The 25,509-nt window shown below is 39.6% G+C and overlaps 1 protein-coding gene and 1 long non-coding RNA gene across 9 annotated transcripts in view; one reads left to right on the top strand and one right to left on the bottom strand.

Moving 5' to 3' along the window:
• The window catches only part of SIK3 (SIK family kinase 3), a 242,828-nt gene that overhangs the window by 43,326 nt on the left and 173,993 nt on the right, over positions 1-25,509 (bottom strand). For all 8 annotated transcript variants that reach the window (XM_032285432.1, XM_032285431.1, XM_032285435.1 and 5 more), the window contains exons 5-6: positions 9,175-9,299; positions 8,240-8,363 (exon numbers count right to left, since the gene is read on the bottom strand). In XM_032285432.1, the coding sequence (XP_032141323.1) occupies positions 8,240-8,363; positions 9,175-9,299 (249 nt within the window). The remainder of the gene's footprint in view (positions 1-8,239; positions 8,364-9,174; positions 9,300-25,509) is intronic.
• LOC116556235 lies at positions 5,695-7,632 on the top strand. The gene is made up of 2 exons (XR_004270895.1): positions 5,695-6,445; positions 7,386-7,632. It is a non-coding gene; the product is annotated as an uncharacterized LOC116556235 (long non-coding RNA).

The raw sequence follows: 25,509 nt of genomic DNA, 5'->3' as shown, positions 1-25,509 counted from the left end.
AGATATATACATAATTATAAAAACCAGGTGGTATAAAATCAACCCAGCCTCAAATAAATCCTCAAATTAATCCTCTTTTAAATGTATATCACTGTCATTCCAACTTGAAAATATATGTCTTTAGTACGTCTCAGGATGCCTATGAAAGGAAACTTGTAACAAACAAACAAGACCAGGCATAGAGATATCCACTAATTGTGAGGATACTTCACTCCACACATTATTGACAATAGAGAGCAGTTTAGAATTCTTGAGCTGACTACGTCTATTTGCAGAGCATGGCCTCCCACACAGCTGTATGTAGCTATTCTGGAATTCAAGTTGGCTAGAAGCAGCTAAATGGTGGGGCCTTTACCCTCTTGTCTTCCACTATACCAGCTCTGCTGGAGTTTCTAGATCCTTCAGGAAGAAAAACAGATAAACTCAGCTCAAGCCTATGACAACAGCTGAGAAAAGGAAGGATCTTGTGCTTAAGGACTTCCCTCAACCACACTATCTCCTGTAATACGGCAACAGCAGTTGGCCTGACAGGCTGAAAAGCAGCTGGCCCTCCCCTCCATCAGAAGACTATGCTCCAGGTCTACTGAGATACAGCTGTGCCCAGAAACAGGCGGTGCAGCAGAAAAAGGGCTCCAGGACAGACTCTAAACTTCCTTCACATGAACCTGACACTTCTTGAAGGTTGTCTAAGCTAAGAAAAGCCGAAACAACCAATGAATTCATCTTCTGCTATGCCTTATCCTTTTGAAGTATTCTCTGAAAGGCCTTGGGATTTAGGCCTATGACGTTCGGCAATGCCAAGCACATGTATGTTACCAAGGGCCAGAGAGATCATAGTGGTAATATGGCAATTATCTACTCATTTCCTACCCTGGCTGTTTCTCTTTTTCTGTACTAATCTTACAAACACCACAGAACTGGGATTAAAGAGTGACTAGGTTTGGGATAATCCTGTTGGCTTTCTCTGAGTCTTGAAGCTTTCAGGTTAACTTACATCATCTTACAAATATGAGTTCTAAGCAGTTCGACTGCAGTTTATTTCCAAGCACTAACAACGTGCCTAACAGCATGCTTAGCCGTTTTCCAGGACCCCCTATCTGAAGCCGGCTCTGGGAAGGGTTCAGTTAAGAATCTCTTGCCTTGGTGTGAGGTGGTGGGGGTGGAGGGTAGAAGAGATCCAAGTTGCTCACAGGAAACACTGTGGACATTGGAAAAGTAAAGGAAGTGGTTTGTTTATCTTGCTCTTTTTGCGACAGTATGGTGCAGTAAAACAAATAGTGAATTTGAATACTGAGTTACTTATTACCAGTGTGGCTTTGGCAAATTAACTAATTTCTCTAAACTTCAGCTTCCAAAACTTCATCAGCAAGATGATAAGATATGTGCTATTACCAATTCTAAGATATAGTTATGTAGCTCAACTTAGATTAAGTAAAAGAAAATAATTTAGGCTGCATATGCTGGCTTCTGCCCATAATCCCAGCACTTTGAGAGCCAAGGTGGGAGGACTGCTTGAGACCAAGAGTTCAAGATCAGACTGGGCAATGTAGTGAGAATCATCTCTATGAAAAATCTTTTTAAAAATTAGTTTGGCACAGTGGCACAGGCCTGTAGTCCTAGCTACTTGGGAGCCTGAGGTAGGAGGATTGTTTGAACCCAGGAGTTTGAGGCTGCAGTGAGCTATGGTCACACCACTAGGCTCCAGCATGGGTGACAGAATAAGACCTTGTTGCTAACAATATAAAAATTGAAATGTTTTTAAAAAGATATATTGGCTGGGTGTAGTGGTTCCCACCTGTAATCCCAGAACTTTGGGGGGCCAAGGTGGGTGGACTGCTTGAGTCCAGGAGTTCAAGACCAGCCTGGGCAACATAACAAGACCCTGTCTCTACAAAAAACTACAAAAATTAGCTGGGCATGGTGGCATGTGCCTGTAGTCCAAGCTACTCGGGAGGCTGAGGTGGGAGGATGGCTTGAGCCTGGGAGGCGGAGGTCGCAGTGCGCCACGATCTTGCCACTGCACTCCAGCCTGGGCAACAGAGTGAGATCCTGTCTCTAAAGAATCAATCAATTAATTAATTAATTAAAAAAAGAAATTATTTTATAAACTCAAAAGCCCTAAACAAATGTAATTTCTTGATATTACTACTGACATTATGATTTGGATAAGACTGTACTCTCTAGAGGGGCTTCTGGAGTCAGCATTTTAACAACCCTAGGCATTCATTCATTCATTCAACAAATATTTACTGAGTGCCTAACAGAACCCAGGTACTGTCCAAAGCCCTGGGAACACAGCAGTAAACAAAAACCAAATGCTTATTATGGTCAAGTGGCGATGGGAGATGAGGAGACAATAAAGTCATGTGAGGTAGTGCTAAATGCCATGAAGAAAAAGCAGAATTACAGAAACAGAATGAGGGGGGAGCCAGAACAGGCCTCTCTGAGGGGACCTGTGACTACATAAGGGAACCAGAATATATGTGCTTGGCAAGTCTGAGAAACAGCAAGGAAGGCCCTGTGAAAATGGGAGCTCAGAACTGGAGGTAAACAGTAACAGGAAATGAGATCAAGGAAGGGGAATGACAGCTGTGCCTCGTAGGCTGTAATAATAATAACTCCTTGAATTTTATTCTAAATGTCAATGAAAGCCACTGGGGGTGGGGTGGTTTTCAGATTTAATATTTACTAAGTCCTGCTACACACCAGGTCCTATGCTAGCTCATTGACTGTTGTGAAAAAGACATCTTTCGTCTCTACTTTCACTAAGTTCAGTCTGGTGTGGAAGACATACAATGAAAGAAGTAATTGCAATACAAAGCTTGGTAAGTAACATGATAAGAGAAAGTTTAAAGACAAGAAGGGTGAATAGAAATTATCTAGATTCTTATTTCTATCCCATCTTTTTTAATTCTAAATTCTAAAATACAGGAGTGGGTGGAGTGGGGTGGGATAAGGAAGATGTATTCTCGGCAGTGGGAAATGCTCCAGAAAACAGAACTTGTTCAGAGAACTAGAAGAAAATCAGGGGGACTGTTGGGAGAATGGAAGCTATGGCTGAAGAGATAGGCAGGAGTTGGGTTTTAAAGGTGTTTCTATGTCATTGTTTTTGAAATAGCAGACAGGAGATCAAGTTATTAAGTTGAAATCAGTGTTTTTTTAAATGGAATAGAGTAAAATATTTTGGAATGCACTGTACATAGTAAGGGTAAGTTTTGCTTTTTTAAAAACAAATTCTTTGTTGGCTGGGTGCAGTGGCTCATGGAGGTCAAGGTGGCTTTGAGAGGTCAAGACAGGAGGATCACTTAAGGCTAGGAGTTCAAGATCAGCTTGGTCAACAGGGTGAGACTCCATCTCCATAAAAAATATTTAAAAATTAGCCAGGCATGATGGTGTTTGCCTGTAGTCCCAGCTAGTTGGGAGGCTGAGGTGGGAGGACTGCCTGAGTCCAGGAATTGGAGGCTGCAGCAAGCAATGATCACATCAGTGTACTCCAGCCTGGATGACAGTGGTCCCATCTCTTAAAAAAAAAAAAAAATCTTTTGTTGTCAGCCATGGTAGTATATGCCTCTAGTCCCAGCTACTTGGGAGACTGAGGCAGAAGGGTCACTTGAGCCCAGGAGTTCAAGTCCAGCCTGGGCAATATAGCAAGACCCCATCTCTAAAATCAGGCAAACAAATCTTTTGTTCATTTGTATCCATATATGTGTGTTCTGGGTCACAGTATAAGATATATATTTTTTCTTATCATAGCCAAACATGTTTGTAAGCCAATGCTTGCCACCTTATGGAGTAAACTTTACCTTAGAGGCAATGGTAAAAAAAAGTTTCATGCTAGAAAATGGCAAAATCTGATTTGTGTGTTTATGTAAGAGAGAGAAAGAGAGTAAGAGAGTGTGTATGTGTGTATGGTATGTTTTATTTATTTTTATGTTTGTGTTTTGGAAAGATTACTCATGCAGCAAAGTTGAGAATAGATTAGAGGGGGACAAGACTGGAACCAGGAATCCATATAATTGGCTATTGTTTAACTGAGGCAAGAGAAGATGATTAGTATGGTATTGGAGGTGGCTATAGGAATGGAGGGTTGAATTGACAGGATTTGGTAACTGATGAGCTGTGGCAATGATGACAGAGAAAGCATCAAGGCTTGTGCTGGCCTTGGTCAGATGGTGATGCTATTCACTAAAGCAATGAATACAGAACAGAGCACATCTAGGGAGGGGGAGTTAAGTTCATTTCTGAAGATGTTTCCACTGATCTGATGTGAAGCCAATGGTTAGCAAATACTTGGATATGCAGCCCTAGATCCAAGAGGAGAGGTCCAGGCCGAAAAGTTAACTGAGGACTGATCATCACAGTGATCAATGAAGCTATTGGCTCCAGAAAGATATTGTAAAGATAAAAAGATCTAAAGGATGAACAGAGAAAAATGACTCTGGTAGAGAAGACTGAAGGGGCTCCCAGAGGACAGGAGGAAAACTGGAGAATGTGGCTTCTCAGAAGCAATAAGAAAAAGTGTTTTAAAATGTAATGAGTGACTCAACAATAAGAAAATAAACAACCTGATTTTAAAATGACCAAAAGACCTGAAGAGACACCTCAACAAAGATATATAGATGGCAAATAAGCATATGAAAAGGTGCTCATCATCATACATTACAGAAATTAAAACAACAATGAAACACTACTACACACCTATGAGAGTGGCAAAAATCCAAAATGCTGACACCACCAAATGCTGATGAGGATGTGGCGCAACAGAGGCTCTCATTCATTTCTGGCAGGAACACAAAATAACACAGCCACTTTGGAAGAGAGTTTTCTTATAAAACTATCCATGCTCTTACCACATGATCCAGGAATCGCACTCATTGGTATTTACCCAAATGAGTTAAAAATTTATGTCCACACAAAAATCTGCACAAGGATGTTACAGTAGCTTTATTTACAATGGTCAAAACATAGAAGCAACCAAGATGTCATCAGTAGGTGAAAGGATAAATTGTGGTACATCCAGGTAATGAAATATTATTCAGCGCTAAAAAGAAGTGGGTTCTCAAGTCATGAAGAAACATGGAGGAATCTTATTGCATATTACTATCTGGAAAACACCAATCTGAAAAAGCTACACGCTGTATGTTTCTGGCCACATGACATTCTGGAAAAGGAAAAACTTGTGGAGACAGTGAAAGGATCAATGGTTGCGGGGGCTTAGGGAGAAATGGATAAACAGAGCACAGAGGATTTTGGGAGCAGTGAAACAATTTTATGCGACATTATAATAGTGAATACATGTCACTATACATTTGTCAAAACCCACAGACTATATAACACTGAGAGAAAACCCTAATGTAAGTGATGGACTTTGGGTGATAATGCATGTTCACTGATTGTAACAAATGTACCACTCTGGTGGGGAACATTGATAAAGACAGGGAGTTTGAGACCAGCCTGGACAACTTGGCAAAACCCCATCTCTGTCAAAAATAAATAAATAAATAAATAACAAAAATTAGTCACACATAGTGGTATATGCCTGTAGCTCCAGCTACTTGGGAGGCTAAGGGAGGATCACTTGAGCCTGGGAAGTCAAGCTGCAGTGAGCCATGATGGCACCACTGCACTCCAACCTGGGCAACAGGGCAAGACCAAGGGAGGGAGGGAGGGAGGGAGGGAGGGAGGGGGGGAGGGGGGAAAGGAGGGAGGGGGGAAAAGGAAGGGGAGGAAGGGAGAAGAGTTAACCACTGCTTGGCAGTGATTAAGAAGAAGACTAAGGATAGGCAGTTGATCAATAATGAGATCACTGGTGACCCTGGCCAGGGCAATACTGAACCACTTCTCTGCTTCCTTTTATAGTAAGCTGGAAAGAGTGTATCTACTTCCTTTGTCTATTTTCCTTCTATTCCTTTTCTGTTGCAGCCACATGATTTAGGCTTTGCTCCTGTCCCTCTGCCAAAAGTGTACTTCAGAATCATTAATGATCTTGGAAGGCGAGCGAGGGAGGGAATAAAAAAGAAACAAAATCATTAATGATCTCCACGTTTCTAAATGCAGCATTCAGTTCTCAGTCCTCTTACCTGACTTGGCAGCTCCTCACTCCCTCCTCCCTCCTCCTGGGAACAGTTTCTTCACTTGTGTCCTAGCACAGCAGGCCCTTTGGCTCACCCCACCAGCCACTCTTACGATCCCTTTTCACCCGCCTCATCTCTAAATATTGGTATGTTCCAGAGCTTAATCTGTGGACCTTTTCTCTTCTCTGTAACCACTATCTAGAAAGTGAGCTCACCTCATGGCTTTAACTATGATCTATATACACTGAGGATTCCAAATACACATCCCTAACCCAGAACTCACTCCTAAATGCAACTGCCTATTCAAAATCTTGACGCTGATGTCTGATGTGCACCTCAAACTTGACATGTCTGAAATATGTCTCTGACATGTAAGTATTCTTCCCTAGTCATCCCCAGCTCAGTTAGCAATAAGTCCATCTTTCCATTTGCTCCGGACAGAAACTCTGGAGTCTTTCTTTCGTATCAAATCCAACACTAAGTGTTATTGGAGCCAAACTGCCTGGGTTCAAATTCTGCTTCAGCCACTTGGTAGCTGTGTTATCTTGGGAAAATTGCCTAATCTCTGGCTTCAGTTTTATCACCAGTAAAATAATAATCTTATGTATCTCATAGAGTTGTTACTGTTTGTGAATTGCTTTGAACAGTGCCTGCCACACAGCATGTAGCATCTCTTGAATCCGATCACTTCTTACCATCTCTACCCTGACACCCCAGACTGAGAACCAGCCACCAACATCTCTCATCTGGCTATTGTAAAAAGTCTCCTCCTAAGTGGTCTCCTTCCTTCAGCCCTTGTTCCTTTCAACCTACTGGCAACATAGCAGCCAAAGCGATCTTTTTTAAACAAAAGTCACTGCATAATTTTTTCACCTTTTTAGTATGTTTGAAATTTTTCATAATACAATTTAGAAAAAACAAAAGTCAGATTACATCACTCCCGTCAAAACCCTTCAATCCTGTACACTTCAGTCAGAGTAAAATCTAAAGTCTTATGCTAGCTTGGCCCCAAAATTAAACTCCCTCTTACTTCTCTGACCTCATCTCTCTTCCTCATCTCTCATCGCTCCTTTCTTCCAGGCACGCAGGCCTCCTTCCTGTTCCTTCACTCAGCCATGCTCCCTCCCCGCAGCCTCTGCGCTGACCCCTCAACAGCTGGGGGTGGGGGGGTGGTGCTCTTCCCCTGGACTGCACAGTGTTCACCTTCACCTTTTTTCAGCCTTTGCTGAAAGGTTACTTTCTCCATGAAGGGGTTTCATGTAACTTACCACCCACTATCCTAACTCCTTCTCTACCGTATTTTTCTCACAGCATTTAGCACTATCTTATATACTATGAAGTCATCAGTTCGAAGGAGACAAGTTAAATCTACTCCAAGGTTCACCTCTTTATTCTAAAATGCAATTTCCATGGGCTCGCACTTGGTTGTTAAACCCAGTGGACACATGTTCTTCCTTAAAATGAAAACAGATGATTAAGCAAAACTATGTGACTTTTTGCATTATCTCTAAAATGTTCCCTTCTTATATGCAAATAAATGTTGATAAAATACTGCTAATTCTGGGTATCTAGTATCTATTTTCAATGTTAAATTTTTCCATGACTTAGCTCTTACTATCCACTTATTAAAGAAATTTTTAAATTGATTCTGGAGGACAAAGAGCACAGAAATAGGAAATAAAGCAGTAGCAAGACTAAGATGCAAAGCCTCCTTTCTCCTTGGCATTTAAAACCACACTGCAATGAGAACTCAATAAGGGGAAACATCCTGAAAAAGGGTAGGAGGATGATAGAAGTGAAACAAAAAAATTTATTTCATTACTGCTATGCCATGGGCCTACTGAGTCTTTACATACATTATCTCATTTAATCCTTAAGTAACTGCAGCCCTCACAAAACTCTCAGCCAATTTATAAATGAGGAAACTAAAGCTCATACAGACTTAGGGCCCAGATTCAAAGCCGGGTAGCGCTATCTGATGCTAAAACCTGTGTACTGCACTCTGTTTCTACAGAACCTTGCCTCCTGGAGGCATCAGGTCAGCAAGCTGGATTTAAAAAAGGTTATAAGTAGGCCATTTATACTCTGTCACTAAATTCTGGGATAACTCAGTGGGTCTAACTTTCACGAACCCATTCATAGCTGTGTGCTAGCGACTCTCTTACCTGTGGACATAAAAAATGGGATGCGGAACTTTCCACTCAGCACACGGGCCCGCAGATTCTGCAGTGTGCTCCCATCAAACGGCAGGGCACCACACACAAGCACATAGAGGACAACTCCAAGGCTCTGCAATCCAAACAGAGAGGATGCACAATTAATCCCAACAGAGGAAACAAAAACCACCACTGTAGTGTGTGTATGCAGATGATGGTGAGTCATGCATAAGGTTATGGAACAAACTTTTTCTTCTATCTTAGAACAGTTAACAATCTTCTTTGCTTCTAGGCATTAATTTAGGGTAACATCCTGAATTTTTCTCAGTACTCATTCTCTGGAGATAAAGTAAGTGGCCACAGTAGAAAGAATCTCTGTTCTTGGCAAGGGCCCCCATTCAGGCTGGCCCTTGGTTCTTTTGCAGATGCCAAGGGGAAATTTGAAATCTGTGTCTCAGTCCATAAGGTAAGTATTGAAGGAAAGACTGCACAAGCAGGCAGGGCACGGTGGCTCACACCTACAGTCCCAACACTTTGGAAGACCAAGGCAGGAAGATCACCTGAGGTCAGGAGTTTGAGACCAACCTGGCCAACATGGAGAAACGCTGTCTCTACTAAAAATACAAAAATTAGCTGGGTGTCATAGCGTGTGTCTGTAATCCCAGCTAGTTGGGAGGTTGAGGCAGGAGAATCACTTGAATCTGGGAGGTGGAGGTTGCAGTGGGCCAAGATTGCACTGATACACTCCAGCCTGGGTAACAGAATGAGACTACGTTTCAAAAAAAAAAAAAAAAAAAAAAGACTGCACAAGGAATTGGGACCTGAAAGAACAGGTGACCAGGATCTCAATTCATGTGCATCACATGTACCCTCCAGGATGAGAACAGCTGTCATCAACCAAGGGTAGCTAATACTGTGGGGTATAAGAGAAGGCAGTTACCTACCCAGATGTCCACTTTGGGCCCATCATATTCTTTTCCTTCAAATAGTTCAGGTGCAGCATAGGGAGGGCTGCCACACCATGTCTTCAGCAGCTGCCCAGGAGTGAAGAGGTTACTGAAACCAAAATCTAGAAAGGCAGGGTGACATAATTAATATTATTGTAACCTTTTATTGTAACTGAGCAAACACTAGTCTCTAGTCACTAAAGATTCCAAATCATTAAGTGTGAATATTAAATGCAAAAAGAGAACACTTAGAAACCACATAGCCAGACACTTAAAAAATAACAGTGAAACAGAGATACAGATGAGCTGAAATACAAAGATAAACATAATCAGTTTATGTCAGCAGAAATGGTACAGCTCCCTTTGTAAACCTAGGCAGAAAAAGGCGAATGGTACTTGTTCCTTTAAGAATGCAAATGAAACTGGATGATGTTAAGACCACATTAGAATCAGGAAACACATGTAAGCCTATTCAAGTAATTCACACCCAGAATTTCTGTGTTATTTTTACTTCTTATGACAAACACATCTATGACAATTTAAAAACTAGACAGTGATATTAATTATAATTAAGGTAGTTTATTCAAAAGGAAGAATATATGATTTACTTAAAATTAAAATGTAAGCAAGAATGTAAGCAAGAATGCTTACATTTTAATTTTAACTCCCCTTGTGCTTCAATTTCCCTTCCTTCTTCTCTCTCCCTCCTACTGCTGTAAGAGGCATTAGATGGGAGGTAGAAGGGATGAGTCTTTGGGAGACGCACTAACACAATGAGCAAGGACGGCCAGCCAAAGGACTGAGTCTTTGGTGTAGAAATGCTATTATTTATGTATGCATGCCCATGTGACAGGCTAGAAATCCCTCACGCCCCAGGCACACACCATGCTCCCTGCAATCACAGCATCTGAAAATGCTAAGTACCAACCTACTCTCTAAATTCTTCCCTCTCTTTTCTAGTTTTATTCTTGTTGACAACTCTCCTTTTGCTATTCGCTTTCCTTCTTTCTACCTTCTATAGAAGGTGTTTTCCAGCAAGCTCTGCTGATTTTAACTGCCTCTCCTTACTGGATGTTTTCTCAGGGCTCTCCTTTGATCTCATCACTTCCACTAGCACTTGTTTGGGGATAATTCCCCAAATTTATATGTCTGGCCCTGGTACCACTCTTAAGTTCCTGGCATGAATCCCCAATACTTGCTTGGGAAGAAAGCCTCAACCCCACCATTTTCCAAAGTCATACCTGTGCTTTCAGTGCTCCTATCCTCATTAGTGACATTACCACCCGTGTTACTAGAAACACTGCAGTCATCTTTAAATCCTGTCTCCCTCTCATTTCCCAGCTCAGGCTGCTAATACAACTCTCACTGCTTCAACTCCGTATGTCTTGAATCCACCTCCTCTGTTCTATTTCCATTTCTGCCACTGTAGTTCATACTCTTATCATCGCTAGCTTAGACTGATGCTATTGCTTACTTCCTGTCTATTTCACTTCCCCCTAAGCCATGCATTCATAGCACAATTACACAAACCAGAGCCTGTTGCCTCCCTGCTCAAAAACATGGGCTGGCTACCTTCTACTTACAGAAGAGTCTTCATCTCAGCACTATCATTTAAGGCCCTTCACAACCCAGCTCCATCCAATCTTTCCAATTTATCCCTGGCCATGCTAGCATCACTAGACTATTCACATCCTGTGTTTACATGCCTTCCCTATGCTATTTCCTCTCTGTGTCATGCCTTTTCCTTTCTTTTCCATATTTAAAATATCACTCATTTTCAAGGCCCAGTCAAATATTACTTCCTATATGAGGTACAGGAACTGATTTCTACCAGAAAACACCATGTCAATGGCTTCCTCCCCTGTGCTTCTACAGTCTTTTTTTTTTTTTTAACGCCTCTACATCCCATTAGCACTCTGCCTTATATTATACTTAATTGTATTATGTGTTTATACCCTCCACTAATTAGTAAATGGAGGAGATACTGTTTTCTTTTTCTAAAGAATAAGATGTCGTTTTCTAAACACTGGTTCTAATACATAGCAGAGACTCAAGAAAGGGTCATGAAATTAAACTCACTGGGCAATAAAAACACTGGACCATTTCCTCTCATCACCTTCTGACTACTGGAGACTTCTCAAACTGACAATGGCAGCTGGCCAACAATGAGAGCCTCTGCTTCCTAGCTGTCCCTCCCAAGGTTCTAAAATTAACTTAATGATCATAAGGGGTGTGGCAGTCAGGACCACAGATAGAATCATTATAGCTTCTTCTATGAGAAGACAAATATTCTCATTCATTAATGAAAATAAATAATACTTCTGTGAATTCTCCATGGATCCCCTACAAGAAATGTCCCCTATCTACTCTCTTTATTATTTGAATACATATATAACCTATTCTTCTAGCTCCTGAAAAACACCCTCTCCTGTGAAGATCTAGCCTCTCTCTCTAGTTCCTTAAGGACACCGTATTCTTCTCTCTTGCACAGTATCTAACAGTGTTTAACAAAGTGGGCACTTAATAAATGTTGACTATGAACAAAACTGCATTTAACGCTCTACCAACTAACCTACAACTTTTGAAACACTGTTACTTTCACTTACAAATTAAAGTCTGCACATACAAATCACCATTAAGATTTTTTCTTAGGAGAGTGGGGACACGTTGCTAAAAATCCCAACAAATGAGATTCAGCAAAGTTGACGTCTCTGGAAATTATCCAGAAAGGAGATGCTTAGGTTTGCAAAAATAAAAAGATAGAAAAAAGATCCTTAGGTTTGCAAAAACCTTCACCAGATCCTTTTCCATGATCAGCCTTCCTCTTCTCCACAGTGCAGAGGAAAAATGCAAATAATTCTGTTCTGCCTGATGGATTTGGACACTGGAATGACTGAATAACAAACTCTAGAAGAATCACGGAGTTTTTTGTTTGTGTTTTCAATGCAGCATACAACAGGCTAAGCAATGAATTTAAACCAGTTGAGTTTAAATTTTCCTATAAGCAGTTAAAATGAACAGATTTCATTTTGAACCACTAATGTTCAGTAACCTTTCTAGCATTTTACTTTGCCAGGGAGGAGAAGGCGCAAACTTAATAGCATGAGCTTGTTATTTTATCTACCAAACAGGAAATCGTTACAAAGAAAACAACATCAAAAGAAACCAGCTTCAGCAATGTCTGCAGGCTTAGACTGCTACTAGTTAGTAGGTTTTATATGAGAAATGAGTGTATGACAATGAACGATATATTAGGGCTAGACAACTAGAGAGGGCCACATCTGCAGAAGCACCTGCTTCCACTATGTTACATCCAAACAGCTGGCTTCATCAACCAAATACTACTGGCTTGCTCTCATCTATTATGCACCAAACAAAATCCTCTAGTCTTGGAAACCTGTCAAGAGGTCTTCTATAATCTCATTCCAAGTACTGTTACTCCCACCTCTAAGGTGTTGTACATTCAAGCAAAATTTGCCGTTCCCTGCCTACAAGACATCTTTTACCTCCCAAATACGGACAGATTCCTTTAGTTACTGAGCCTGCGGTATCCCAGTTCTTTCTTTAATGTACCAAACATAACAGAATCTGACCTACCCTCCCTTTTCAACATACATATTTTTATAAATTGACGGTTTCGTTGAAAGCATATTGCTGTCTTCTCTTCCCTACCAGTGGCTCTTTATTTCACATTAATCTTCACCATTGCATCTTATAAGTTAAAATTCTGGCTAATTTGCTGCCCATTCAGCTATAACATAACTTATTTTCTGAACATTTACATTATCCATGTGGGAAAGCCTCAAATTATTACCATGTACTAAATCTGGAAGTCATTTTGAAAATTCAGTGCCTTCCAATCAATACTTCTGGGGCTGAATAACTGGGATGGAAAGAATACCTCCTCTTTATTCTCTTAGCTGCTTGCCTTTAGGGACATTTTGCTACACATTTTAAGAGGAATGGAAGGAGAAAATACAGTTAAACAAACTAGTCTATTTTAGGTTTTGTTGGTAGTTTAGCGATGTACTGGGGGAATGCTGGGGTGCGTGGTAGGAAATGGAGGTGGGGAACAGACAGACATGAAGCAGAATCACTAAGAGCTTTGCTGTTTTTAGTTATCTACATGTATAGACAACTGAAAAAAAATGGAAAGATCATCCAAGTTGGAGGAAAAAAAATTCTCATAACAAAAATTAAAGCAGTGAGTAAAAAGAATGAGGAAGAATTCTCACTGGCCTAAGTCAGAAATGCCAAAGAAAAAGTAAAGAAAAACTTCTTTTTTTTTTTTTTTTTCCTTTGGGAGATGGAGCTTGCTTTGTTTCCCAGGCTGGAGTGCAGTGGCACAATCATAGCTCAGTGCAGCCTTTACCTCCTGGGCTCAAGCCATCTTTCTGCCTCAGCCTCCTAAGTAGCTGGGACTACAGGCAAACACCACTATGTCTAGCTATTTAAAATAAAATTTTTTGTAGTGATAGGGGTCTTGCTATGTTGTCCCAGCTGGTCTCAAACTCCTGGACCTTCCTAAGTGTTGGGATTACAAGCATCAGCCACTACACCCAGCCAAGAAAAGCTTTAGAGTTTAAGCTTGATCTGCAACTTGAACCTAGAAAATCATTTCTATTTAATAGGCTTGTTCATCTTATTTTGGCTCCGGAGCTGCTCTAATTCACAATGTCTTTCATTATTTACCAAAGCCTTTATTCTTAATGTCTTTTTTATATGTCTCTAAATAAGTTCCTCCATTTCCTTCGCTCATTTATATAACATGTATTTATGGAACCCTTCCAGTGGGTATAGCAATATGTTAGTTCTTCTAACAAACCAAACGCATAAACGATGGTTCTAGGGAAAAGGCTCAAAGGAAGCAGAACTTGGTTGAATGGCCAGAATCTGGGGAGGCAAAGAAGAACGGTAGAAAGTGTGCTCTGAATGTCAGTCAGGAGGGAGCACGAGCAAGGGTAGAACATTTAGAATTAACTTGCTAAGTTCAAGTGACAAGCAAGACACTGCCTTGGGCATAATAAAGGGTTTGTAGGGGCATATGGCAAGAAGGAAATTACAAATAGTAATGGTCTACAGGATGAAGTTCAAGGTCTTCATTCTGTCATTTGAAGCTGTATTTTATCTGGCCTGATGCTACTGTGCCGTCTTTATTTCTTGCCATATGCACCTTGGCTATGCAGATGAGTGGCAGGAGCCCTGGAGGGAGCAGGGATCCCAGGAAGACCTAGACCTGGACTGCCCTTGACTCATCTCTCCAGCGCAGCAGTTCTCCTATTTGTGCTGCACTTTGTAGTATTAAACAGATGTTTTTCAAATGACGCGCTGTTGAGTGCCGTGCTAGAGCACCTTGTATTTACCATCTCATCGAGATGAGCATTCTTTTTGTTTTTTGCCTGAGAAGTTAGGTAACATCCGAAGTACAAAGGTTAAAGAGAAATTAGTAGGAACCAGATCCAGCCTATAATGCCAGTTTTCAGTGCCCTCAAATTCCAGGCCCACATTCTGCTTTCAGCACTATGTATGTGTTTATACTTAAATTCATGGACATCCCATAATTATTTTTATTAAAACTTGCAACTTTGCCAGGCACAGTGGCTCACACCTGTAATCTCAGCACTTTGGGAGGCCAAGGCGGGCAGATCACCTGAGGTCAGGAGTTCGAGACCAGCCTGGCCAAAATGGCAAAACCCCGTCTCTACTAAAAATATAAAAATTAGCTGGGTGTGGTGGTGGACACCTAAACTCCCAGCTACTTGGGAGGCTGAGGCAGGAGAATCACTTGAACCCAGGAGGCAGAGGGTTGTGCCAGAGTCTAAATAGCACCATGCACTGCAGCCTGGATGACAAAAGCAAAACTCTGTTTCAAAAAAACAAAAAACTTGCAAATTCCTTAGTTATTACAGTTTACTGTTTTTCATTTTATTATTGACTGCCACCCTTTTCCCTGCTTACATTAATTTCCAAAGACACATAATGCTTCAGGAATACTGAGTCAAATTTCTTTTAAAAACATGCATAGAAAAGAATGGTAGACACCGTTTATCAATGGGAAAAGGATAAATTTTTCAATAAGTGGCACAGGAACAATTGGTTATTCATATGGAAAAAAAATTACATAGGCTGCCTACCTCACACTCTATCCCCAAATTAATTCCAGATGGATTATAGCCCTAATGGGAAAGAAAAAACTATGAATTTTTTAAAAAAAAAAAAAAAAGGAGAATATCTTTATAGCCTCAGGAGATGGAAGAATTTCTCAAACAAGAAACAAAAAGGACTAATCATAAAGGGCTAAGTGGTAAACTTGGTTACATTAAAATTATGTCAAAGTTTATATACACGTTAAAGAGAATGAAGTGAGAAACCACAAAGTGAGGGAGGATATTTCTAACACATAAAATAAAGGATTCAGCTGGGTGTGGTGGCTCACTCCTGTAATCCCAGCATTTTGGAAAGCCAAGGCAGAAGAATCTCTTGAGCTCAGGAGTGTAAGAACAGCCTGGGAAAATATAGGGAGAACTCGTTTCTACAAAAACTAAAAATAAATTAGCCAGGCATGGTGTGTATGCCTGTGGTCCCAGCTACTCAGGAGGCTAAGGCAACAGGATTGCTTGAGCCTGGGAAGTCGAGACTGCAGTGAGCTGAGATCATGCCACTGCTCTGCAGCCTGGGTGACAGAGTGAGAACCTATCTCAACAACCAACCAACCATAAAAAAACAAAGGACTTGTATCCAGACTATCAAAAAGAAACAAAAAAAATCTCCTATAAATCAATAAGACCAATAGGAAATCCAGTCGAAAAATGAGCAAGAGACCATTTAAGAAGACAATTGACAAAAAAAAAAAAAAAGCGGGCCAAGACACAAAAAGAAGCTCAATCTCAATCCTATTATTAAAGACAAACAATAAAAAATCAAAACCAGAACAAAATAACCATTACACAGTTGCCAGATGGACAAAAATTTTAAAGTAGATAATAATAAGCACTGAAGAGGACATGTGGTAAGTGGAACTCTCACACCTGCTGGAAACAGTTCAGCATTACCAAATAAAAACTAAAACAGACATGCTATATGACCCAGCAATTTCACTTCTCAGTTTATACTCTTAAATGTTTAAGAATACACATTAATGTTTAAGACAATGCCAGGACAAATGTTTAGGAACGTTCACTGAAGCTGCTAGTAAGTGCCCCAAACTGAAAGGGCTTTTGCTTTTAAAACAGTTATTAAATAGGTACAATGGAAAAATAATTTGTGGTATATTCATAACATGGAATACTATATAGAAATAAAAATGAACAAATCACAGCTATACGAACAGCATGGATAAATCTCACAGACAGACGGTTGCATGAAACAGACACAAAATAATATAATAATATGATTCTATTTATTTATAGTTCAAAACAAGCAAAACTACATTGATTAAGGATGGACCCACCACACATTATATTCAATATAAATGGCATCCCTTGGAGCAAAACCCCTGAGTAATACATTACATCAGAGGCAAAACTATTAAAAGAAAAAAAACACCTAGAAAGTAGAGCACATAAGTGATTAACACAAAACTAAAAAAAAATTTTTTTTCCTCTTGGGGGTAAGATATGGTTGTGATGAGCTGTACAGTCTGGGCTGATGAAATTTTCTGGGTTTTTGACCTGATTGGCAATTATTACACAGGTGTTTGCTTCTAGTGATTCACTAAAGTGTATGTACGTGCTTAAAGAAAACTTTTTGTGTATATACATAATATTTCACAACAAATGAAAGATAAAAGATAAAAGAATAGCTCTTTTTCCTCCTCCACTGCTACTTCTTGCCACTTGGAGCCACTGCTCTGGGATCTAAGCTCCACAATCATTAGGGCTTTTGAGGGCAGAGATTTTCTCAACACTGATTTCCTAGGGCTTAGCACAATGCTGACAGGAAGAGAAAGCACTCAATAAATAACTTACAGACAACTCACTAATTAAGAACAGAGAGGGTGGAAAAAAGGGAAGAAAAGAGAGATATACTTTGAAATAGGAAATGAATGTATCAGAACTCAGAGTGTAGGAATTGGGAACTACTTGCTAAGACAGAGATCTCAACTGAAGTTTTTGTTGAAAATAGCAATCTTCACATATGAAGAAAAACTGTAAGTTAGGAAGAATACATACAATGATGAAGTTTCCAGTTATCATTAAACATAATTTTAAAGGAGGAGTAAATATTTTAGTTATAGGTGTAATCATTAATGCTAAAATGGCAATTAGGTATAAGTAATATGCTTATTACTCACATGATGAAAAATAAGAGTATTACTCCCACACTAATAACTATTTCTCAGTAACCCATATTAGTAAGAGACAAAGCTAGTATACATCACATATTGTTAATTTAAAAATTCATTTTTGTCTATAATATCACTTGCTTCCTTAGTTCAAACAAGAGCTGTTAACAAAAACACTTAAGGCTGGGCACGGTGGTTCACACCTGTTCTCCCAGCACTTTGGGACCCCAAGGTGGGCGGATCACGAGGTCAAGAGATTGAGACCATCCCGGCCAACATAGTGAAACCCCGTCTCTACTAGAAATACAAAAATTAGCTGGGCGTGGTGGTGCACACCTGTAGTCCCAGCTACTCAGGAGGCTGAGGCAGGAGAATCACTTGAACCTGGGAGGCGGAGGTTGCAGTGAGCTGAGATCACGCCACTGTACTCCGGCTGAGCTAGACTCCATCTCAAAAAAAAAAAAAAAAAAAAAAAGAACAATAAAAAATATTTAGGTTTTCCTTCTTTTCCTTCAATATGTCCAACTTAAGGAAGCTAGCTAATAAAAAAAACATAGCCAGAAAAAAAAAGAAAAGTAAACCTAGATGGTATTTTTAAAAAGCTGTATAACTGAAAGTTGACACAGTTTTAGTAATCTTTCAGATAATCTTAACTCTTCCCTCACTTTTTTTTAAAAACCTATGTTTTTCTGATTATAATCTTTAAGTTACTCAAATCCCAAAGGCAAGTAGCCAGTAAACACACAGAGCCTCAACATCTCTCCAAAACCACAGGCACTTTGTATTTGTACTATCTTCTTTTCCCATTCCAGAGCTAATATCGCCCTAAGGAAAACCGAAGGGCTGTACTGCTCCAGCTCAAGTCAGCCTGGGAAGAGGAAGGGGGAATGCCTGGGATCATTCTCATTGGTTGGATTCCAGAGGACACAAACTAAACTGTACTACCATAAGCTGAAGTTTAGTTCACATGACTCAAGATGCAGAGTGCTAGCAGGCCAAACGCTGGTGAAATATAAAGGAAAAAAAAAAACAATAGAAGAGTGACAACTTCTATACAAGTGAAAAACAGGAACAAAAAAACACAGAAACTGAAGGCAAAAAAATGATTCAGTGTATGTTCAAAAGGTTAAGTAAATATACTCTGTAGTTTTGGAATGCACTAATAAATGTCAAAGAAAAAGTGAGGATCATGCTAACGCCAAGAACTGGTGAGATCATAAATAAAACTATATGAGGCCCGGTGCAGCAGTGCACACCTGTAGTCCCGGCTACCTGGGAGGCTGAGGCCAGAGGATCCCTGGAGCCCAGGAGTTCAAGGCACAGTGAACCATTATCACACCACTGCACTCCAGACTGGGTGACAGAGCAAGACCCTGTCTTTCAAAAAAACAAAGCAAAACAAAAACTATATGGGGTGGATGAGGTAAACTACGGTATATATACTTGATGTGCAATCATTAAAAATAATGATTATATGGAGCAACACGGGAAATATAAAATTGTGTATACACTGATTATAAGCATGAAAAACATGCATAGTCAAAAGACAAAAGGAAAAGCATTCAAACTATTAATGATGGTTTCTGAGGTAGGGTTGCAGCTTGAATATTTAAAAAGGTTTTGCTGCTGTTTAAATTTCCTATAGTATGCTTATATTATTCTATAACTAAAATTTTCATTTTAAGTATAAAGACTTTAAAATATAATCTTGAACAATAACAAAAACACTGAACAGTTAGTTTTACATAATTCTCAGGTACTGATGCTGATAAAATACTTTACATCCCTTACTGCTTACTTACTGGCAATGAGGAAGATGTATGACCTACAGATCAACATTAAAATGATGAATATTCTAAAGAGTTACGGAAGAACAGGGAGAAACAGAAGCTGGTTAAGATGGATACACACACCTACACAACAGAAGCCATATGGGTGGAGCGAAGTTGGTCTTTTCATGTGGTCTATGGTCATTTATTTCTCCACCCGCAAGTGGCTCTTAATATAATTTGTTAAGTTGCTTTCCAACCCCCAACACCCTGGTTGGTTAGCAGTTTTCTGCAGGCTGAAATGGCAACTTAAATCCCTTTCTCTTAATACAGAGCAGGAGACTTTAATTTGAACCATGTGACTGTCTTCTAAGATGGCTTAAATACCAGAATTTACTATCAGTTTTCAGACTTGGAATTCTTTGTTGGAGGTGAGATGAGGAGCCTGGGGATATATAAGGTAGTGATACTGATATCCCTAAAAATATGTGTATCATCAACTGGATATGTGTTTGTGGTAAGGGAAAAGAGAAAAACGGGTGGCATTAATTTATACATCAGGGTAACTGCAACAGGAAATTTTCTTATTTGGTCTACCGCTTCAGAGCAATGACCTTGACTTCTCTTTTGGTAACCAAAGAACAATCCAAAGCAGATGTAAACAGATTAGGCACAACATTCAGCCAGTTCCAGTGTTCTTAGTGTCTGCTAAGGCAATACAGTACAGCTTTGAGCAACGGCCAACCCTGCCTTCCAAGGATAACTTGTGCTTCCCTTCCTTGCTGCATAAGTAAGTAGCTTGGAAGTGGGGAGCAGAGGGAAAAAGTAAAGTGGGAAAATATTCACTTATCCTATATGAAAAAATCTTCACCAAAAATCCCTGTGACAGATCCTTCATGTTTTCAAAACTAAAAGCTTCTGAGGATTCACAATCCCAATACTGCATTTGCAATTAGAGACAAAGATGAAGACAGAAACAATTAGGTCCTTGATTAATTTCTAATAATTAGAAATGTTGTTGCTAGAAATGACTCAGAGAACCAAAGATCAAGACTGGTGTAAGAACAGTATATAAATAGGATTTAGAATATTCTATTGACTGTTAAAATGGAACATGACACTAATAAGGAACTAAATCTGCCTTTCCCATACAATGTCACTGGCCAAACCATGTGACCCAAAGACTTTACTTGAAATTGAACAAAACAAGAGTCAAGAGTGTGGATCTCAGAATTGTGGAAGTGATAAAGGATGAGTTTCAAAGTTCTCAGAAATCACAATATTAGTTCACTCTTAAAAACAGGTCTTGGCAAGTCCTCAGTATTTAGTAATCACTTCAACCCCTGGCTGAACTTCCTTACCAGGAGCTAACAGAGCAGTAATGCCAAAAACTCCCGGCTCACAGTCTTAGCACACATACACAAGAAAAAATTCCTTCAAGAAAAAAAAAAATCAAGTAGTCAGCTTATTTGGGGGGAGATTTGGACAAGCACTAGATTGGCATTTTCAGTGAGTGATTTATATATTTTTTTCCCAAAGCACCTTAGCACATAGAATAGCTGAACTTGGCAACTTTTAAATGAGGTAATAAACCAATCTTCTCCACCCTATTTATTCTAGATAACAACATCCAACCCTTCTCATACAAACCCTAAAACACCTCCCTCAATATAGGATCTTTGCATCAAACTCAGTATTGACTAGATGTATAAAGGAAAGGGTATAATGAGATAGTTTGTACACGTGATGCAAACAGTACTCACTGGAATTCTTAAAAACATTAACGAGTACTATCGTAGTCATGATTTTAAAGAGTATCAATAAGAACAATAAAAGCCTAATCATTTAATCAGGTAAGTTTCTAATAACGGTAGGTGAGCATGGTACAAAATTTTTGTGTACCTTTTATAGAACATGATAAATCAGTGTCCCCTTAAATTTTCTTGAATTGCTTGAACCCAGGAGGCAGGGGTTGCAGTGAGTACAGATCAGGCCACTGCACTCCAGCCTGGGTAACAGACTGAGACTCTGTTTTAAGAAAACCAAAACAAAACAAAAAAACATTTTCCAAATTAAAAACTAAGACATATGGTCTGATAACCAGAAACCTACTTTTGGAGAAAACAAGATAGGACTGTCACTTAAGAAGCTCTAAGGTGTCACCTAGAAATGAAGAGCAGGTAACAAAATACTATCTTTGATCAAAACTAACAGAAATTAAAAAAAACTTCAAATGAGAGCAGACATCTGAAAAGTAACCCAATTGAAAGGTAATGTGAAGATATGACAATAGGAATAAAGTACTCCCCTCCTTAATTTTTTTTTTGAGATGGAATCTCACTCTGTTACCCAGGCTGGAGAGCAGTGGCTTGATCTCAGCTCACTGCAACCTCTGTCTCTCAGGTTCAAGCAATTCTCATGCCTCAGCTTCCCAAGTAGCTGGGATTACAGGCATGTGCCATCACACCTGGCTACTTTTTGTATTTTTAGTAGAGATGTGGTTTCACCATGTTGGCCAGGCTGGTCTCAAACTTCTGACCTCAGGTGATCCACTGCCTGGGCTTCCCAAAGTGCTGGGATTACAATCGTGAACCACCACACTGGGCCTCCCTCCTCAATTTTCTGATGGACCATAAATATATTCTCAGTACAAGGTGAACAAGACAGACATGGTCCCTGCTCTCATGCAACAATTAGTCCAGTGGGAGAGACACATATGAAACGAGCACACATCTAACTATATAACTGTAACCACTGGATGAGTTTTAAAGAAAATTTCCAGAGGGGCAACTGGTATGTAATAGACAAAAGGGGCTTTCCTGAAGAAGATTCTATCAACAGTTCTGAGAATATCTCAAACTGATCAAGAAAACCATGGTATACTTGAATTAGAATGTAAAGAAATCAGTACAGTTACCTTTTATTTTCCAACTTTTCTGACTCACAAACTCCTTTCAAAGGGATATATTAACTTAAAAACCTCCCAGGAAAAAAAATTTTTAAATTTTAAATTTCAGAAAATTTAAAAATAATTTTGTCATTTTTGTATGATTTATGATCACTGCACCACTGCATTCCAGTCTTGGCGACAAGGAGGGAAAGAAGAGGAGGGAGGGAGGGAGGGAGGGAGGAAAGGAAGGAATGAGCGGGGGAGGGGAAAAACAAAGTGGGTAAAAGACATTTTATTTTACGTTATTACATTACTTAAAAATTAATTTAAAAGTTCCCTATGAATTAAAACAAATTCATATTATTCCATTTTACAAGTGACCCACATTATTTAATTTACTTCAATTATGCAAGAAAAAGTATTTATTTAAAATTGATATATCGGGTTTAGTGTAGGAAGCCATAGATATATATATATGTATATGCGTATTTTTTTTTGATGGAGAGTTGGTGGGGAGCAGCAGGGTAGAGACGGGGTCTTATTACGTTGCCCAGGCTGGTCTCAGGGGATCCTCCCGCCTTGGCCTCCCAAAGTGCTGGGATTACAGACATGAACCACTGTGGCTAGCTCTGGAAGCCACAAATATACTGAGATTATAATACACAAAATAGATGAATACTTTTCATTACCTCAGATCTGGAGTGCTTACATTTTTGAAACTAAAAACCAGACTGGTTTATATGAATTATTTTCATGCTTTGTTTTTAAATAATGGAGTAACAAATATAGGGTCATTATTTATTAGCACTTTTTTTGCAAATAATACACCATGAATGTAGATAGTCTTTATTCCCAATAAAACTGGATATAATATATACATAGATATGGATATGTGTGTATAAAATGTATATACATATGGTGTATACATATTTTGTGTGTATGTATGTAATGTAAAACTTTTAAACTTTTGTTTTTTGAGGGCCTAGAAACACAACTTGAGGTGCTGTGTAAGAACCATGGCCAAATGAAGACAATTCATAAATTTGGTCAAGGATGTCTTAAGGCATTATAGAATTATCATTTTTATCCTCATCAATTTGAATTTCAACATTAGTGTTCCTTATACTTTATATAATCCAGTGATCCTTAAGAGACGTAAACTTAGTAAAATACAATGAAAAACTGCACCCTGGTCAAAGCTATTATGGTAATCAATTACTTGAACTGAGTAATAAATGGAATGACCGAGCCATAAGCATGCTCATCAGCGCTTTGCCAGCAGGCAGACTCAATTTCTACTTAGAGGCTCTCAAACTATTCCATTTAAGGAGGGCGGAAAGGCCTAAGCAATTATTTCATTTATTAACTTCTAAAAAAATAGAAAAGTCAGTATCACTTTGTATAACACTCATCTCTTGGAACACTGAGAATCTCTGAGGATTCAGAAATCACTGGCTGGGGAAAGATCCTGTATACTACTTGAGGTGGTAAATTAAGGACGTACTGTGTATCCCCTCCACAAAGAAACGCCAAAGATCACACAAATCGGGATATTTTAAAAAGATGAGGTGAAACACCCATGCCTACCACTGGCAAACTGACTCTTTGATGCTAAGGAAACAAATATAAATATTATACTCACTCTCTTATGATTTTAAGAGAACTGATAAAGTATATTTCAGAACTCATAAATGAGAACCAGATTCTGATAGATGGGGAACTTATTACTAATATTCTACCACCTTGCAAAGCCTTGCCTAAGAAGTCAGTCTCACTCTTTTTGACATCACTTTAACTTTAAATTTCTATAATATCACATTAAAAAATTTGTTTAGGTCAGGCACAGTGGCTCATGTTTGTAATCCTAGCACTTTGGGAGGCTGAGGCAGGTGGATCGCTTGAGCTCAGGAGTTCAAGGCCAAATTGGACTACAGGGTGAGAGACCTCATCTCTATAAAAAGTAAATATTTTTACTTTATTTTATTATTATTTTTGGGGATGGAGTTTCACTTTTGTTGCCTAGGCTGGAGTGCAATGGCGCGATCCCAGTTCACCACAACCTCCACCTCTCGGATCCCAGCGATTCTCTTGCCTCAGCCTCCAGAGTAGCTGGGATTACAGGCATGCGCCACCACACCCTACACTCTACTAATTTTGTATATTTAGTAGAGATGGGGTTTCTCCATGTTGGTCAGGGTGGTCTTGAACTCCTGACCTCTGGTGATCCACCCACCTCAGTCTCCCAAAGTGTTGGGATTATAGGCATGAGCCACTGCACCTGGCCGTTTTTTTTTTTTGTTTGTTTGTTTGTTTGTTTTTGTCACCCAGGCTTGAGAGCAGTGGTGCAATCAGAGCTTACTGCAGCTTCAACCTCTGGGGCTCAAACGACCCTCCCACCTCAGCCTCTTGAGTAGCTGGGACTACAGGTGTGCATTACCACACCTGGCTTCCAACACACTTTATATAACACAATAAAGACTCCCTCAGAATCAAAGTGAAGGAACACTCTGGCTGATTTGTTAGTCCCTTTCCACATCAACTTGCATTTGAGGAGTTTATGATCCTCATGAGGAAACATGATCTTGGGCAGACTTACATAAAAGTTCTAAGAGTTCCAATAAGAACTATAAGTTTCTATACCCACCAAGTTTCTATACCCATTTAGAGTAGTAAAACACTGCTCTAAATGGATGGAGTATCAATGTTCTTCTAAAACATCTTAAACTAGAAACTACAGGTAAAAGGCTGAACACAGTGGCTCACACTTGTAATCCCAACGCTTAGGGAGGCAGGGTGAGAAGATCCCTTGAGCTTAAAAGTTCAAGACCAGCCTGAGCAGCCAAACAAGTTCCCATCTCTACAAAAAATTTAAAAATTAGCCAGGCATGGTGGCAAACACCTGTAGTACCAACTACTCAGAAGGCTGAGGTGGGAGGATCCCGAACCCACGAGTTCAAGGTTACAGTGAGCTATGACTGCACCACTGCACTCCAGTCTGGGTGATAGGGAGGGAAAGTGGAGGGAGGCGAAAAAGAAAAAGAAAGAGGGAAAGAGGGAAAGGGAGAGAGAGAAAGAAAGAGAGAGGGAGGGAGGGAGGGAGGCAGGGAGGGAGAGAAAGAAAGAGAGAGAGAGGGAGGGAGGGGAGAGAGAGAGAAAGAAAAGAAGGAGAGAGAGAGAGAGAAAGAAAGAGAGAGAGAGAGAGGAAAGAAAGAAAGAAAGAAAGAAAGAAAGAAAGAAAGAAAGAAAGAAAGAAAGAAAGAAAGAAAGAAAGAAAGAAAGAAAGAAAGAAAGGAAGAAAGGAAGAAAGGGAAAGGGAAAGGGAAGGAAAAAGGAAAGGAAAGGAAAGGAAAGGAAAGGGAAAGGGAAAGGGAAAGGGAAAGGGAAAGGGA

The sequence above is a fragment of the Sapajus apella genome, unplaced genomic scaffold (assembly GCF_009761245.1).
Source record: "Sapajus apella isolate SASKATOON/1434 unplaced genomic scaffold, GSC_monkey_1.0 scaffold16, whole genome shotgun sequence".
In the NCBI taxonomy this organism is placed as follows: Eukaryota; Metazoa; Chordata; class Mammalia; order Primates; family Cebidae; genus Sapajus; species Sapajus apella.
The sequence above is the reverse complement of the archived record's forward strand: the minus strand, read 5'-3'. Positions and strand labels throughout refer to the sequence as shown.